Below are 17,958 nucleotides of genomic sequence, written 5' to 3'. Positions count from 1 at the left end.
ATCAGAATCGCGAACTCCCGGCATCCCGCTCAGCCAATCAGAACCGCCCGGGATGCCCTAGGATGCTGCGCTCACGCTCGGCCAGGCAATTGGGTTCCGGCGAGCGGCTTTGCAGATGGCTGGGCGCAAAAGCCGCCGGTGGCGGTGACTTGCGGACGGGAGGTGGTGGTGGTGGGCGGCTGGCCGGCTCTTGAGGGGAGACGGGCGCCATGGGCAACGTCCCTCCGGCGCTGAAGCACTGCCTTAGCTACCCGCACCTCCTCAAGGAGCAGCTGGGGATCGGCGAAGCTGCCCAGCAGCCGACTGTTCTGCAACAGCCTGGGCAGGTAGCCGGGTGGCAGAAGGAAGGCCGTTCAGAACCGCAGCTCCAGCCCTATGCAGAGAAAGCGGGGGAGGGAAGGAGGACACTCGGGGCTTCTGGCTGAGCAGCTGCCACACAGGGCAGTCAGAGGATCCCTGAGAAGGTTGGGGTGGCCTTCAGGTGCCCAGGGCATTTCTGGGCATCCTTGCCTCAGAAGGAGAAAGCATGGGTGCCAGGGCCAACTCTGCCAGTCCTCTGTTATTTTCTGTTAAGACTGCCCTGGTATGCTTCAGGGGACTGGGGTGCTTAAAATCATTTCTAATTTATTTTATTATTTTATTTATTTTTATTTTATTCTACAGCTGGGCATAGGGATAGTTCTTTCCTTTGTGCCATCATTCTGCTAATTCTCACCTAATTCTTACAATTCTGCCTATGGTGTATATAGATCAACCCCTAGAATGTGGCTGTAGCATTATTTATTCCTTTTATTATCTTCTTTTATTCATTAAACATGAAACTCAGTCAACTGAGCGTTTAAAAATGTGTCACAAATACCGCTGACTGGTGCTAATGGTTGATACAGGTTGCTGCCAGCGTCCTAGGTATCCACCAAGTATTTTCTTAAAATATATGATGTTCCAACCAGCACAGATTTTTTTGCAGCTCCACTGGTGGTGTTGCAGAAAGCTGCAATTTCTTGATGTGTTTTGTAAAATTCTTGGACATGGTATCAAGTGCCCCGATAACAATGGGTATCACTGTTACATGTTTCATCCATAACCCTGTAGTTTTGATGGCCAGGTTGCGATATTTCGTGATTTTTCTTTGACTCTGGCGTCTCTTGGTACAGCGATATTATTATTATTATCGCAACAACAGAATTGTATCACAGCGGCCAGTTGTTTCGCCGGATTTGGCATTGGTTACTAGTCGGGCCCCACCCAGGGGCCTAAGACGTCATAACGTATTTTCGTAATATGCGTGCAGATCCAAGCAGTGTGGCTTTTTGCATTTGACTGAGGGTGATTTTGTCAATTTTTAACTGTTTTAAATGTAATCCCAGTGCTTTTGGAATAGCACCCAGTGTGCCAATTACCACTAGAATTACCACTGCTGGTTTGTGCCATAGTTGCTGAATTTCGATTTTTAAGTCCTGGTATTTTGCGTTTTTTTCATGTTCCTTCTCGGCAATCCTGTTATCACCTGGTATTGCGATGTATATGTTGTTGTTGTTGTTATTATTATTATTATTATTATTATTATTATTATGTTAATCTTTGGTGAGATTCACAGCTTTTGGGGCTGGTTGGTAGCTCAACAACTCGAGTCCTAACCAAGGACCTAGGAACTGTTAAGGTAATATCGGACGATATAAGCTGTCAGTCTGAATTCTGAAGTCCCACAAGATCTTGACTTTCTCGTTCTCTAATTTCTCACTGATGTTCCCAGTGGTTTTTGCTGTACTCAAATCCAAACTTTTGGCACAATTTCCAGTGAATGATCTTAGCAACGCGGTCATGGTGTTTTAGGTAGTCAGTTTGTGAAATTTTGCTGCACCCACTGATCAAGTGGTTGACTGTCTCGTCTTTCTCATTACAGAGGCGACATTTGCTGTTGGTGGTAGCATGTTGAATTTTTGCCTTCATGCAGTTGGTGGCTAAGGCTTGTTCTTGAGCTGCCAAAATAAAGCCTACTGTTTCTTTTTTCAGTGTTCCTGATCTTAACCAGTTCCAAGTTAGCTTTTGGTCAGCTTTGCCTTCAATACTTTTCAAATATTGGCTATGCATAGCTTTGTTTTTCCAATTTTCAGCTCGCTTCTCAATTACTTCTTTCTTATATTCAGCTTTTGACTTAGTTGTCTTTAAAAGGCCTCCTTTATTTGGTTCCTTAATCATTGGTTCTTCACTTTTCTGGATGTAATCATTCAAGCTGTGTTTTTCTTCTTCCACAGTCTGTTTTACTTGTAGGAGTCCTCGACCACCCTCTGCTCTTGGTAGATATAATCGGTCAACATCACTTTTAGGGTGCAAAGCATGATTCATTGTCATAAGCTTCCTTGTTTTTCTGTCCAAATTGTCCAACTCCATCTGGGTCATGTCAATTATTCCTGCAGAGTATCGAATCACAAGTATAGCCCAGGTATTTATGGCTTTTATGATGTTTCCTCCACTCAATTTGGACTTTAATATCTTGCGAATTAGTCGAATGTACTTGGCTGAAGTTAATTCCTTGACTTTATTATGCATTAAATCATAGGCCTCTAAAATCCCCAAGTACTTGTAGCCTTCTTCTGGTTTTACTGCCTTTATCATTTCTTCATTCTCAAGTTCTATTCCATCATCTTCTATGACCTTGCCTGCTTTGGCTGCCATTGTTGCACATTTGTCAATTCCAAATTGCATACCAATGTCTTGGCTAAATTCTTTTGTGCTTTCAATTAATAAATTCAGTTCAGCTTTTGTTTTACCAAACAGCTTCAAATCATCCATGTACACCAAGTGAGAAATTTTCAGTCCTTTCTTTGCAAGTTTGTATCCATAGTTCCTCTTCTTCAAAATGATTGTCAGTGGTAGCCTTGAGAGTATAAAAAGTAGGGGTGAAAGGGAATTGCCCTGGAAAATGCCTCGTTTAATTTCAACTTCACCCAGTATTTCTTCATTACCTATAAACTTCCTTTTCCAAAGGTTCATTGAAGTTTCCATGGATTTTTGTATGTTGCTGCTGATGCCAAACATTTTCAGGCATTTCTTGATCCAGCTATGGGGAACTGAATCAAATGCTTTCTTATAGTCTATCCGAGCCATGAACAGGTTGGTTCGTCTTTTCTTTGAATTCTTTAGGATTAGTTTGTCAATCAGCAGTTGGTCCTTTGTTCCTCTTGAATTTTTGCAGCATCCTTTCTGTTCTACAGGAAGCAAATTATTTCTTTCCAAGTATCCATAAATTTGGTTTGCAATGATACCAGTAAGGATCTTGTATGTTGTTGGTAAACAGGTGATTGGCCTATAGTTTCCAGGATCCTTTCCTTTTTCTTTATCTTTTTGGATCAAAAATGTCCTTCCAGTTGTCATCCATTCATCATTTTCAGGTGTTTTTAAGATCTGGTTCATTTGGGCTGCCAATCTTTTGTGCACACTTGTAAGTGCCTTTAACCAGAAGCCATGTCACTCATCTGGTCCAGGTGCACTCCAGTTCTTCACTTTTCTTGACTGTCTTTGCACCATTTCTTTTGTTATTTTCACATCTTCCATTTTATGCACTTTAATAGAATCCTCAATCTGTTAGATCCATTTTGCATTTCTGTTGTGTTTCTTGTTGTTTTCCCATAAATTCTTCCAGAATTTCAGAGCTTTCTCTTTATTAGGCTTTTCATTTGTTGTTACTCCATCTCCACTTTCTAAGATCTTATAAAATTGGTGCTGATTTGCTCTGAACTGTGAGTTTTCCTTGAATTGAGTTACTCGGTTTTCATATCTTTTAATCTTTTCAGCAACGACAACAACCCTCTGCTTCAGCTCTACAATTGCTATCACAATCTCTTTATTCTCCAACTGAATTTTCCATTTAGGCTTCCTCTTCTTGCCTCTTTGGTTCTTTGGTGGTTATGAAGGCTGCTGCTTACATCAGCTGGTTTGTTTCAGCTAATGTAGTGGTTTGAATGGTTTGCACAGCCTCATTGACCTTTTTTAGTACCTTTTTCAATTCTTTCCGGTTCACTTGGTTCAGCTTTGGCAAACGTGTTCTTTCAGCATCTTCCATTCAATGCTTTATTTTCTCAGCTAATTGAGCAATATCTGTTGGTGATTGTTCTTCATTGCTTCCTTGTTCTTTATCTCCATCCATTTCAGCATCCTCTTTTCTAGTTCAGCCAGAGTCCAGTTGATGATTCCAGCTGAGTAGCATATCACTGGAACTGCCCATGTATTAATGGATTTAAGTATGTTTCCAGCATTCAGCTTTGATTTTAATATTTTGTGGACCCTCCTGATATATTCCTTTTGTGTTGACTCTTTGACTTTTCAAGATGTTTCCTGCTTCCAATATGCCTAGGTACTTGTAACCATCATCTTTTGCTAATTCCATTTCCCAGTTCTATTCCTTCTGTTTTATTTTCTTTATTCATTAAACATGAAACTCAGTCAACTGAACATTCAAAAATGCATCACAAATACCACCACCACCACCACCATCATCATCATCATCGTCGTCGTCGTCATCATCATATACCTTATTCATTAAACATGAAACTCAGCCAACTGAACATTCAAAAATGCATTACAAATACCATTGACTGATGCTAATGGTTGATACGGGTTGCTGCTAGCATCCTAGTTGTCAACAAGTACCTTCTTCAAATATACAATGTTCTGATGATTTAAAGAACTAGCAGCCAATAAGCCTTATTTCTGTCATCTACAAGATTTTCACCAAGATAATAGCAAGAAGAATATTGAGAACATTAAATGATTTATAGCCAAGGGAGCCAACAGGGTTCAGAAGTGGTTACAGCACAATGAATCACATCCGGGTTGTTCAGCAAGTCATTGAAAGGCACAATGAGCACACCATGTCTCTGCCCGTGGCTTTCATTGACTATGAAAACACATTTGACTCAGTATTCCAGTAACCCTTACATTCATTCCTGCTTTCCACTCGTGTAAAGAATAGCATGGAAAAAAGCCTAATCATCTAAACTAGACTTGTATAGTTATTCTTAGAATGATAGAGAACTCTGTAAATGGCATTGCTAAAGTATTAAATTTGAAGGTTGACCACTTCGATAAACGAACAAGGTTAAACAAGTTATCCTGGTTATATGCTTCTTTCAGAATTAAAGATAGCATGAGTAAATAACATAATGGATTTCCATAGGGGTAATTTGATGAAAAGAAATGCTTGGATGTTTGCTGAACTATTTTGGCTTGACCTAGAAAGATTCTGGGAATTAATTTCAAACCTCACTTTCTCTATTTCCCATGAGGAAAGAAAAATGGAGGGCAAAATGAAAGCATTTGTTCATAACTTCCATTATATTTTGCCATATGCATTTCATACAAGTGGATTAGAAGGGGAAAATGTTTTTCCGCTCTCTTTTCAGACTGAAAAGCCCATCCCTGCAGCTTTCAGGTTGCTTCTACAGATAGATGTATAGAGTTGATTATGTACATTTAAAAAAAACAAACCAATATAGGGTTGCCACTAAATGTATAATGTGGCCTGAAGCCAGTTCCGACTCTTACTGTCTGATTTATCGCCCCCACATAAAATACATCTCCATCATGTTCACTTCTTAAATATTTAGACATGCACTTTTAAATGTATCTAAAAATACAGTGTGTGAAAACACCCTTAGGACTTTGAAGTTTTTTCCTGGTAGACGAGGAGGTGAAGAAGAGATAAATCCTGAACATCAGAGGAAAGTCTGCTTCCCCTTATGCACACATTCCTGATGAGTTTCAGTCTTGGAAGGCTTTATTATTTTAATTTTCCAAATTAAGTAGTATTTAGATTCGTAAATATCCCTTGGAGTCTTCTATTATTTCGGAAGTGTTTTGCTCTAATGGATTTTAGAAACCATTATTACTTCTGGCAATCTGTTCATTAGGATAAGATTTCCCCCAAAAAGTATGGTTTTAATTTTAGGTTACTAAAAGTCTTAGATCTTTTGAGCTATTTTGATGCCATATATTTTCCATCATGTTCTTATTCATAGGCTCGCTATGTGCTGTCTGTGCAGTTTGCATTTACACTGTTTTAAACTTTCCACCATTTCATTTTGCATGGTATTCACTCAATTTCTTTACCGTATACATTTGCCTATTTTTCCATTTGCGTGACCCGTCAAAACCGCAGTCCACAAAAGCGCGCTCGACGAAAGCGCGTACGTGACGTCATCACAGCGCGACGAAAAAAATTAAAAATTGAAATAAAAATAAAATTAAAGCAAGCCGATTCACATAAAGGTAAGGGTTAGGGTTAGGGTTAGGGTTAGGTTTAGAGCGTTAGGGTTATGTTTAGCCTTAGGTTAAGGGTTAGCGTTAGGTTTAGCGTTAGGTTAAGGGTTAGGTTTAGGGTTAGGGTTAGGGTTAGGTTTGGGGGGGTTAGGGTAAGGTTTTTGCTTTAATTTTACATTTATCGATCACAGCGCGATGTTTTCGTCGCGCTGTGATGACGTCACGTACGCGCTTTCGTCGAGCGCGCTTTTGTCTACCGCGGTTTTGTGGTGGAACCTTCCATTTGATGTTACTGCTGAATCTTCTCCAGTTGGATTGTTTCTCATTGGTTGTATCTCTTTTTTAGTTTGCCACAGGTATATCTAGGAAGATGATATAGTATTGCTTATTTGTTGTTGTCTCAAATTCTCCTGATATGTCACAATCAGTTTTTTTGGGCCAACCTTGGCCCATTTTGGCTTTACATTGACTAGATCTACGATGGTGTCGATTTTCACCCAAGATCAAGGTGACCAGACATCCCGCTTTTGGCGTGACAGTCCCAATTTTTAACAATTTGTCCCGCGTCCTGCGTCGTTTTAAAAAAGTCCCGATTTTTGGAAAGAATGCACAACAAGCTAGGGAACGACAGGAGAACGGGAAGGAAATATATGGTTTTCAGCGGCCATGTGGCTATTTCGCCAGGATATGAGTTTTATATTATTTTTATTAATTTTATAATGTTAAACTTTAATAATAACAACAAGCCGGCAAGAATGCCTAAGAGAGACAGCTACCTGGTATGCTAGAGAGCCAGTGTCAAATAAATAAGCTGGTTGGAGTTTTGGCATGCAATAGGGCAGTTTCCGAACTACCTCTCATGATTAAGACATAGTTGCTAAACCATGCAAGTTTTAGCATTCCTTAGCTGTAAGGGATGTTGAAACAGGAATTTATTTATTCCTTGAGTATCCAATCACTTGGCCAATAAAGACTATTCTATTCTACATTCTATCCTATCCTATCCTATCCTATCCTATCCTATCCTATCCTATCCTATCCTATCCTATCTCTGTTCTTTATAATACTATTGTTGTGAACTAGTACACACTTGACTCAGTGTCAACTGAACCTACTAAGGGCTGATTCACACCAGTGGTGGGTTTCAAAATTTTTTGGAACCTCTTCTGTAGGCGTGGCCTGCTTTCCACATCCACTGGTGGAACCTCTTCTAACCGGTTCGGTAGATTTGACGAACCAGTTCTACCGAACTGGTGCGAACCGGTAGGAATCCACCTCTGATTCACACATGCTGAGTTATTTGTTGTTTCACCGGTCAGCATTATTATTTAAAGACGTGGCTCTTGGGGCTGAGTTATCCAGGCTTTTCCTCCTAAGGCAAATGAACTTAATGTTGCAATCAGTCATATATTTGCTAGGGGGGTAATCATGCAAATGCAGCCTTTCCATTGCCATGGGCTGAGGTTGATTCAAGCCAAAACTGAATTGCAATATCAGTTCTTGGGAATGGAAACATCTATTGCCCTTACGTAAGGCAATTATGATGAAACTAAGCTAAAAGAGACTCTTGAGATCTATAATGCCATACAACTTCAAACAGGTGGGCGTTCTGGTTACCTATGCAATGGATATGTGCCTTCTGCAGGAATACTGGGCTTTCTCCTAGTATTACAGTAGATTGCTGCATTTGGCTTTTGAGCTGAACAGCAGGGTTCCACCACAAAACCGCGTTCGACTAAAGCGCGCTCGACGAAACCGCGTAGCTGACGTCATCACAGTGCGACGAAAAAAGGATGCTGTGAACGATAAAGCTAAAATTAATCCCTAAACCTAAACCTAACCCTAAACCTAACCCTAAACCTAACCCTTAACCTAACCCTAAACCTAACCCTTAATCTAACGCTAACGCTAACCCTAAACCTAACCTTTAACCTAACCCTAACCCTAACCCTAACCCTAACCCTAACCCTAACCCTAACCCTAACCCTAACCCTAACCCTAACCCTAACCCTAACCCTAACCCTAACCCTAACCCTAACCCTAACCCTAACCCTAACCCTAACCCTAACCCTTAACCTAACCCTAACCCTAACCCTAAACCTAACCTTTACCTTAACTTGAATCGGCTTGCTTTCAAAGCGCTTTTTAAAGTGCCCTTTTTTCTCCGCGGTCGCTGTTGTCGCCCTGCTGATGACGTCAGTGACGCGGTTTAATCGGGCGCGCTTTAGTGGAGCATGGTTTTGTCGTGCCACGGAACAGCAGAGGTATTTCCTGAATGTAGAGAAAGCTAAGATGTCTGCTAATGTTTTTGAATTCTAGTTTCAGGAGAGGGGACGTTATTAGCAGTGCTCCCCCCCTCTCTCTTTCTTTGTATGTAGCTGATTTGCTTACATCTGAGGTAAATTTAAGAAGGCTGTAATTCCATGATTAAAAGGTTAGCAGCATTTCCTATTATAAACCCATGTTTTAATCACTTTATAAGTTGAGAGAGAGGAGCAGGAATTAAATATTTCGATTAACATATTTGGCAGACAAGATCTTAAGCCTTTTCTCTCTTGTTCAAATTGTGTGGCGTCTGAGGAGGATGGGAATCCAGTGATGCTCTCAGTTTGGAAGGAGGCATTTTTGAGGAGAGAAAAATTTATATTCAGTTTTCTCTCTCTCTTTTTTTTTTGCCAACACCTGATAAATGGAAAATGCTCCAGGCTCTTAGCTTTTTATGTAAAGCCCTTTCTTGCCGATATTCCACAAAGTTTACCCATAGGACTTACCGCTTCACAGAGCTAATATCAGATTCAATAACCTTTCATTATTTTTAATAATCATGCATTTTTGTTGGATCAAATTTAGGAAGACATCTTAATATACTGAAGGAACAGTTAACATTTGTTGCCAGTTTTTTTTAAAAAAAATATCTTTACTTTTTAGTTTTAACTGTAAGGGACCACAGAATAAATTTTACACTAGAGTTGACTTGTTGATGTTTTTATGTTTACATTTTAAATCTTGCTCCTTTGAATTTTTTTTTAAGATAACTGTATGCTATAAATATAATTGAGAGTTTAAAAGGAGGAGGAGGAAGGTGGGTATGTTTGCCGTCTTGAGTTATTTGTAGGTAGCAATAGCACTTAGACTTATATACCACTTTATAGTCCTTTACAGCCCTCTCTAAGCAGTTTAAAGAGTCAACTTATTGCCACCAACAATTTGGGTCACTTTACCAAGATGGGTGGAAGGCTGAGTCAACCTTGACGTGGCGAGGATTGAATAGCAATAATAGCAGTTAGACTTATATACCACTTCATAGGGCTTTCAGCCCTCTCTAAGCGGTTTACAGAGTCAGCATATTGCCCCCAACAACAATCCGGGTCCTCATTTTACCCACCTCGGAAGGATGGAAGGCTGAGTCAACCCTGAACCGGTGAGATTTGAACAGCCGAAATGCAGAACTGCAGTCAGCTGAAGTGGCCTGCAGTGCTGCATTTAATCACTGTGCCACCTTGAACCCCTGGCAATCAGCAGAACTATGTAACGTGTTAGTTAACTGAAATTTGATTTATTTTTCTGAATTCCTTTCTTATTTCCCATTCTTGTGCTAAGCATCACACTATCCCTTGCATTTTGTATTGGGGGTGAAACAATTTAGAAAATACATTTTAGGCTGCCTGGGAATTTTGCAAATTATAAATTGGGAATTCTCAATACATTTGGAAGATGCTTCGGTTGAGAAGTCCCTTTTCCACAGTTTCACGGAGGTATAAAACTCGCTTTAAATGGCTGCTTTAATAAACATGGTGATTATGCTGAAATGCATGAAGAGCTCTGAAGGATCCATATAAGCCCATCTTTACTAAGTCGAAAACCAGATATTTATCACAAAGTCAAAAGTACAGATTACATGGGCTCAGGAATTGTGGGAGTTGAAGTCCATAGTTCCTAAAATTGTAAAAATTGGCCATCCCTGCATTAAATTAAACACGTAGGATCAGGTTTCCTTCTGCTTTTCTTTTATTCAAAAGTAAATGCAAGAGTAAAAGTAAATGCCCAATCGGATTCATGATCACAGGATACGAGGAGGTTTAATATTTTGTATTCTAGTTTTTAGCTACGTATCTTTTCTATACAACTGTTGTGAGGGGTGGGAAAATATCCTATTTTTTTACTACAATGAAGTTTTGTCTGTTATGGGAGAAAAAAGAAATATTGTCTGAATGGCAATGAAAAACAATCATACCGTGTACGGGCTCTGGGAAGTCGGGGGGGAGGGAGGTGGGGTGTTAGGGGGGAGGGGGGAGGGGGGATATATAGTATGTGTTAGATTTTAAAGTAACGCGACTGCACTTGTATACTGTTGCTCTTTAATTCCAGTGTAAAAATAGGACAAGCTGAATATATTAATAGATAGTAGAAATACGCCGAAGGGAGGAGTAGAGGGATAGAAGAAAGAGGGGGAGAGAGGGTGGGAGAGAGGATGGGAGGGAGGGGGAGAAGGAAGGGAGGGAGTGTACCGGGAGAGAGGAGTGGTAGAGGGGGAGGGGAAGTAGGGTAGAGGGGAATGATGGAGGGAAGATGGAAAGTTGGAGGGGGGGCGAAAGAAAGGGTGTATGGAGGGTCGAAGAGGTACATTGGGTTTCTATTTTGGGGGGTATTGTCGACAAGAGGAATGGTTGTGTTTATTGTTTAATGTTATATGGCCCCGGTTATGCACAGTATATATGTGACTGTACGGAAATGAAAATGGAAAATAAAAACACATTTACAGAGGGAAAAAACAACAACAATCAATCCACCTGATAGTCATGTGTGGGCAATTGAAACAGCATATTAAGATTTTCCACAAAAGATCACTTGTAATTCAGTATTCAATAATATGGTAGTGGTTTACTTCCCCACCTGATGGGTGGGTGCTGTCATATAGTCTGCGATCATTCACAGATTTGATGCACGATGGGAAATTATTCTGACTAGGCCGGAGATGTTTCCCCTATTTCTCACAGAGGCATTTGTACCACACATGTGCCATTTGTCTTGTAAGATTGAAACACCTCTCTGCGAAGAGGTTATTTATTTATTTATTTATGAGAGACCGCCTCCTGCCAATTACCTCCCATAGACCGATTAGATCTCACAGGTTAGGTCTCCTCCGGATTCCATCTGCCAGCCAATGTTGGCTGGCGACCCCCCAGGGGAGAGCCTTCTCTGTTGCAGCTCCAGCCCTCTGGAACGAGCTCCCTGTTGAGATCCGGACCCTTACTACCCTCCTAGCCTTCCGCAAAGCCACCAAGTCCTGGCTGCTCCAGCAGGCCGGGGGGGTTGTGAAATACCCAGCCCCACGGAAATTGTGAATGTTGCGCCTTTTTTAAAAAAATGTTGTCTTGTCTATTTATCCCCTTTCCCTTGTCTGTTGTGAGCCACCCGGAGTCCTCCGGGAATGGGCGGCATACAAGACAAATAAAATGAATGAATGAAAAAATGAATTTATTTATTTATTTATTTATTTGATTTATAGGCTGCCCGATCCCGGAGGACTCCGGGCGGCTTACAACGAAAGAAAAAAAAAGAAATAATAAAAGAAAATAAAAACAGGTTAAAATCAACACGCATACATTCGTTACGATCGTGGCTGGACCTCAACAATGAGGTCAACAGCCCCAGGCCTGCCGGAATAGCCAGGTTTTAACCGCTTTTACTAATAATAATGGAGTTCTTTCTAAATTGGAGGAGATGGTACGTGACCATGGAAATGTCTTTGGACAATGCTGGCTCTTTCGGCTAAGAAACAAAGATGAACACCGCTCATCTATTCCTAGAGTTGGACACGACTGGACAGAGAAACCTTTACTCTTTACCTTTAGGTAGCCAAAGAGAGCTTTGCATTGAAATGGACTTAGGAAGGCCCACCAAGATCCCTTAAAACCTTTGAAGGCCAGATGGTACCTGTAGTTAGATATTTCCTATGTTCCATTTCTTCTTATGGTTTCGACAGAGATGAAGGGTAAATGAATGGGGCGGGGGATTCCTTCTTTCAAACATCAGTCACTTGGTATCCAGCAAGTATTTATGATGGTTGCAGAATCTCAGGGTCATTTGTGAACTTCCCAGGGAGACTCTGACAAGCAAAGTCAATGGGAAAAGCCAGATTTGACTGACTGATTTGTTTAATAACCATGACAAAATAAATGTAAAATCAAGTGCAATTCAACTAGATCACTTAATGATGGAAGTTTTTGGCTCTGATTGCGATTTTCAGCTGAGGACTGCTTGTAAAGTGTTTTAGATATTAAGGCAAAAACTTTGAACTGAACACTCGTGTTCTGCTTATCCTTATAATCTGGTTGTTCATCATTACAGAACCATAGCAAGTTAATAATTTGGTATTTAGCTTACTGATTTTGTGTCCTCCAAGTTGTGACTAAACAACAGTCCTGAGATTTGGCAGGTTCAATACTTACGCATCGAATAGTTAGAGATCTTAACTTTGCCATAACTAGGTTATGTCTACGAAAGGGATGAGCAAATATCCTTTGGGACATCTGAACATTCACTAATTTTGTCAATAATTAAGGTTCTTTTTTTAATGCCAAGCCACTAATTGATGCCAGCACAATTTCATGGTGATTTTTGCTGGGATGTGAAAGAATGTAAGTGTATGAAGCTGCCCTCAGATTTTTTTATACCAATTAATGACAAAAATATTGCTCAGAAATACAAAAACTGGCTCTCAAAGTCTAGCTTTATCCCATTCAGTGCTATCAGTCATTACCACATCTCTGTGCCACATACATATGTGTTCTGACCCTCTTCCTCCGTCCAGTAATGAAAGCCGAGACAAGTTTAACTAGAATGTACTTTAATAGCAAGCCCAAAATCTCAGTGGCTGAAAGCCAAGCAAACAACAGATAAGGACCTGGCAGCAACTTAGACAAACCTTGCCAGCAATCCAGCCTGCCAAGTTAGTTACAACAGTTCTCTTTAGTCAATGTGTTGACTTCTGCAAGAGGGGCGTGTGCACAAGCAGTCTTTTTTATAGTCTGGAGAGGAGCCTAATGACCACCAGCTGAGCGCAATTACCTCCTGTAATTGCGTAATTGTTCCTGACGCCTAGTAGCTCTTTGATGGTGTGCATCCAGGAACAACTCACTGTTGGCTTCTGGATCACTCTCCCTTGTCTCCTCCCCACTGGTCCAAGGCTCATGCACCACCTGGTGGCCAACCAGTCTCTCTGCACCCTGCTTGGAGTCGGAACCCTGTCCAGGGTCCTCCACATCCTCCAGAGCTGACTAATAGGACCCCTCGCTGTCGGAGTCTGGTGGCAGCTCCAACGGCTCCTGTTGGGCCACAACACATATATGTATATGCACACACTTATATAGTTGTATAAAATATGGATCTGATCTAATGCCTTGATTGGTAGCTAATTTGTTGGAAATGTTTTGTTTAGGAAAACGTCGGTAAGCATGAATGATGGAAATCTTCTTCCCAAATTGCCTTCCAAGAAAGATTACATTTCCATAACCATATTTCATCTTTACTCTCCTTTGATCACAGGATTAGCATCTGGAATACAGATTTTATGCAAATGTCGCTAGTTGCTAATATAAATTATTCCCATACTAGATGAAAATCAGTTTCTTGAAAATGTAAACGTTATGTTAGGAGGAACTGGCTGTGATCAAATTGATCCTCTTCTTATTTTCTCCTAAGAGCAGAGTTAGGCTTCACCTTTTGTCGAAAAAGGCTATCATGTTTTAGAATCCTGGCCGTTTGATCCTAATCTGCAAGGAAACATTTCCATGATGATGAAAAGACATTTTGCAAAGATTCTTTATGATCATTTTCATTGTTTCCCCCTTTCACATTCCTGAACCTGTTTCTAGTATGAAAACAAGCTGTAGCCAGAGCCCTAAGGAGGGAGCCTTAGCGTAGATTAAACTATAATCTTTTACGTGCTAACAAATCTTTCATATTATGTTTCAGGAATTGCTTACAAGTGGATTTCCTGAGTTTGTTAAAATAGTGGAAGTTGGTCCAAGAGATGGATTACAGAATGAAAAGGTATGTTAACAATGGGGATAGCGAGCCTTTGAGGAAGACAATACTGTATTAATTAAGCCCAGATATTTGATTGTGCCATTAAAAGTTTACAACGATATAGAAAAGGCACCAGAGTTTAGGTCTTGATCCCCCTCTTTGGTGATGTTTTAAAATGTAAGGTTAATTAATAACTTGGTGTAAGCATTTTCTTAGTACTTATTGTAGTAATGTCCTAGCTGTTGCAATAGTATTGTCTTCAAAAACTTTCCTCTTTAAAATATCAACAAAATATGACTATAACAAAAGGGAAAGCACTGAACATTGTTTCATCTCATTCAAGTGCTTATGTTTTTTTTTAATCGGGTCAGTATGAAATCAGTCAGTAGTACAATATACAATAGCAACTTAAGGATATTAAGAAAATATTAAGAATATTAAGAAAAGGACTCTGACATATTGTGTTAATTGAGAGAACCCCACAAAACGTCTTTACAAGCCTCACTCCATATGGAAGTCATTTCTGTTTGGTGACATTCCATATAGCTTCAGTGTGCATGTTTGTCACTTAGCTGATGCCCAGCCTATGGGTTTTCCCCGTTTTGTTATTAATTTGTAAGAAAAAAAAATCCTCGTTAAGTGAGAAAGACCCGTGTACCATCTCCTTCCATGTGATTTGATCTCTCTCTCTCCCTGCATTCTTCAGCCGCCTGACCTGTTATCTGGAATGTTGCCATGTAGAAGCATGTGCTTTGCAGCTCATACAATGTTTACATATGAAAAGCAAAGCCTTGGGATGGAAGCTACCCCAAGTGATGCAGAGGTGACAAAAGTCATAGGGCAATTGGTGATGTTTGCATAACCAAACAGAACAGTGGTGGGTTTAAAAAAAATTTGGAACCTCTTCTGTAGGTGTGGCCTGCTTTCCGGGTCCACTGGTGGAACCTCTTCTAACCGGTTTGATAGATTTGACGAACCGGTTCTACCGAATAGGTGTGAACCGGTAGGAACCCACCTCTGAAGCAGAAGCACTTGGTCAACATGAGCTGATCACAAAAAGCTAAGTAGGGTCGGACCTGGTTGGTACTTGGATGGGAGTTGATAAAGCTTGTAGATGGGCTGAGAAGCAGAAAAATATCCTAGCAAACTGCTTCTGTTTTGTTGGAAGAATCTTGGAAGTTTGATGAACAGGAGAGCCAGTTTGGTATAATGATTAAGGTGCTGGCCTAGAAACCAGGAGACTGTGAATTATAGTCCTGCCTTAGGCATGAAAGCTGGCTGGGTACTCTTGGGCTAGTCATGCTATCTCTGTCCAAACCACTTCACAGGATTATAGCTGTGGTGAAAATAGGAGGAGGACAGAGATATTTGCCACCTTTATTCACTTATAAAGTGTTACATTAAGGGAAATAAAAATCTAATATAAATAAACAAGTAAATAAAGCTTACATGTGCCCATGGAATTATCAGTAGTCGTATCTACATATAAAATGATGTCTTGCAGTGTTTCAGTGATATTTTAACACAAGTACAAACAGATAAACCAGTACATATATTTTGGAACATCACTATGTTATCACCAGTCTCTCCTTCATCAGTACTTATATAAATTAAGGAAGTGGTGCTTTTTCTTCCATAGCCACTCCATGTAACATTTCTGGAATACATTTGAGAAGGCAGGAAGATGGAAGTTACTTAGTAAAGTGTTGTGGCCAGGCAGGCCACCAGCGTGACCCAACTAAAGCACGAACGTCATAAGCGCGCCGACAAAACCACGGCGCTAAAACCGCGATGTCAAAAGCGCGCCGACAACAGCGCGCCGACAACAGCGCGCTGACAGAAGCACGATTTAAGTTAAGGTAAGGTTTAGGTTTAGGTTTAGGGTTAGGTTTAGGGTTAGGTTTAGGGTTAGGTTTAGGGTTAGGGTTAGGTTTAGGGTTAGGGTTAGGGTTAGGGTTAGGGTTAGGTTTAGGGTTAGGTTTAGGGTTAGGTTACAGCGCGCTTCTGTCGGCGCGCTGTTGTCGGCGCGCTTCAGGGCTCATTTGTCGCTCATTCGTTGCGCGGTTTTGTCGGCACGGTTTTGTCACTGCGGTTTAGTCAGGCGCGCTTTTGTTGTTCGCGCATTTGTGGTGGAACCGGCCACCAGGTGGCGGCAGAGCATTGGATCAGAGGGAGTGTTCAGGGAAACACTTGGGAGTTGTTGCAGGATGCACCCCGTCGAAGGGTTACTCGGCGGAAGGAACAACTGAGTACTTACAGGAGATGATTGCGAGCAGCTGTTGCTCATTGGGATCCTCTCCTGAGTATAAAGAGACTGCTGGTGCCACGCCCTGGTGGCAGAAGTCAACGTTTCGTTCCGTTCCTGTTCTAGTGACTGTTCTTGTTCGCCTTCACAAACTGAGAGAAGCCAACTTGGATAAGTGGGTTGAGATAAGAGAAGCCGGGTTTGCATTTTATCATGAGTTATAGGACTTTTGCCAGAGCTATTATCTTTGTTTATTTGGACTTGCAGCCAACAAGAGCTTGGACTGATTAAAAGAAACCTTTTTTTGTTACGTGGCTTTTAGCTTTCATTCCTGGACGGAGAAGGGGGGTCAGAACAGTAAGGGATGGAAAGTTAAAAGCCCATAGGTAGAAGGCAGGGGTGGGTTTCTCGCCCCGTTCCAACCGGTTCGGTTGGAACGAGGCCGGTGGCGTCCTTGTGCACGCGCGAGGTGCATGCATGCATACTAGCGTCTGCGCGATGCTCCAGCTGCTCCTGGAGGATCGCGCAGGTGCTGTATGTGTCCTGCGCGTGCGTGGAAGTGCAGAACTCATCAAAACCGGATAAGGACCGCGGCCGGGCGGGCGGGCCCTTCGCCGTTCCCGGAAGTTACTTACTTCCGGGTTCGCCGACCAACCGGTTCGCAGGGACCGCCGCGAACCGGTTGAAACCCACCCCTGGTAGAAGGAGAAGTCCCTGTTTCCATGACAATGGAAATAGTGACAGCAGCTTTCTGACTTTTGTCTTACTTTGTGACTAAATGATTTCCCCATGTTTCTTCTATCATAAATGTATTACATTTCCATCCTCTTCTTTCTCTTAATCTCAGAGGCTTTAAATTGTAAGCTCTTGGGGACAGAGCCTTACTTTCTGCTTTGATCTGGTTGGGGCAATGCCAGTTACTGTAATAGTCAGAAAAAAAATATGTTATGTATTCCCAAACATGTGCTATCCATAGCCTTTACTCCATCTGACCGTGTCACTTGTATTAAACAGATATTGCAGACTCTGAGGAAGAGCCAACAGTAGTGCATATTACAAGTTATTTCCTGGGGATGTGTGTTAGTTTCCTTTTTGACCAAGAAAAGAGCATCTGGGCCCAATATCCTAAAACATCACTAGTGATTTTTACGTTTTGTTTTATGGCCTTATAAATAGTTTTGTGTGTGGATCTAAGATGTTTTTAACACATGGCATTGTGCTGTATAGAAATGATATTCCTTCCAATTCGCAGGCTATACTTCCTACAGATGTGAAAATTGAGTTAATCGACCAGCTTTCCCAAACTGGCTTGTCTGTCATAGAAGTGACAAGTTTTGTTTCTTCAAAATGGGTGCCTCAGGTAGGTAAAAGAACTGATGGTCCTGAGCATTTACTCATCAATACTCAACATTGCCAGAGTTTCT

The 17,958-nt window shown here is 41.2% G+C and overlaps 1 protein-coding gene across 1 annotated transcript in view; it reads left to right on the top strand.

Moving 5' to 3' along the window:
* Positions 1-209: 209 nt before the first annotated feature.
* HMGCLL1 (3-hydroxymethyl-3-methylglutaryl-CoA lyase like 1) overlaps positions 210-17,958 on the top strand; it is a 65,066-nt gene continuing 47,317 nt past the window's right edge. The window contains exons 1-4 of the mRNA XM_032215158.1: positions 210-326; positions 6,315-6,365; positions 14,236-14,313; positions 17,787-17,894. Coding sequence (XP_032071049.1) covers positions 210-326; positions 6,315-6,365; positions 14,236-14,313; positions 17,787-17,894 — 354 coding nt within the window. The remainder of the gene's footprint in view (positions 327-6,314; positions 6,366-14,235; positions 14,314-17,786; positions 17,895-17,958) is intronic.

This window comes from Thamnophis elegans, chromosome 4, assembly GCF_009769535.1.
Source record: "Thamnophis elegans isolate rThaEle1 chromosome 4, rThaEle1.pri, whole genome shotgun sequence".
Taxonomy (NCBI): Eukaryota; Metazoa; Chordata; class Lepidosauria; order Squamata; family Colubridae; genus Thamnophis; species Thamnophis elegans.
This window is presented reverse-complemented; position numbering and strand designations above follow the sequence as displayed.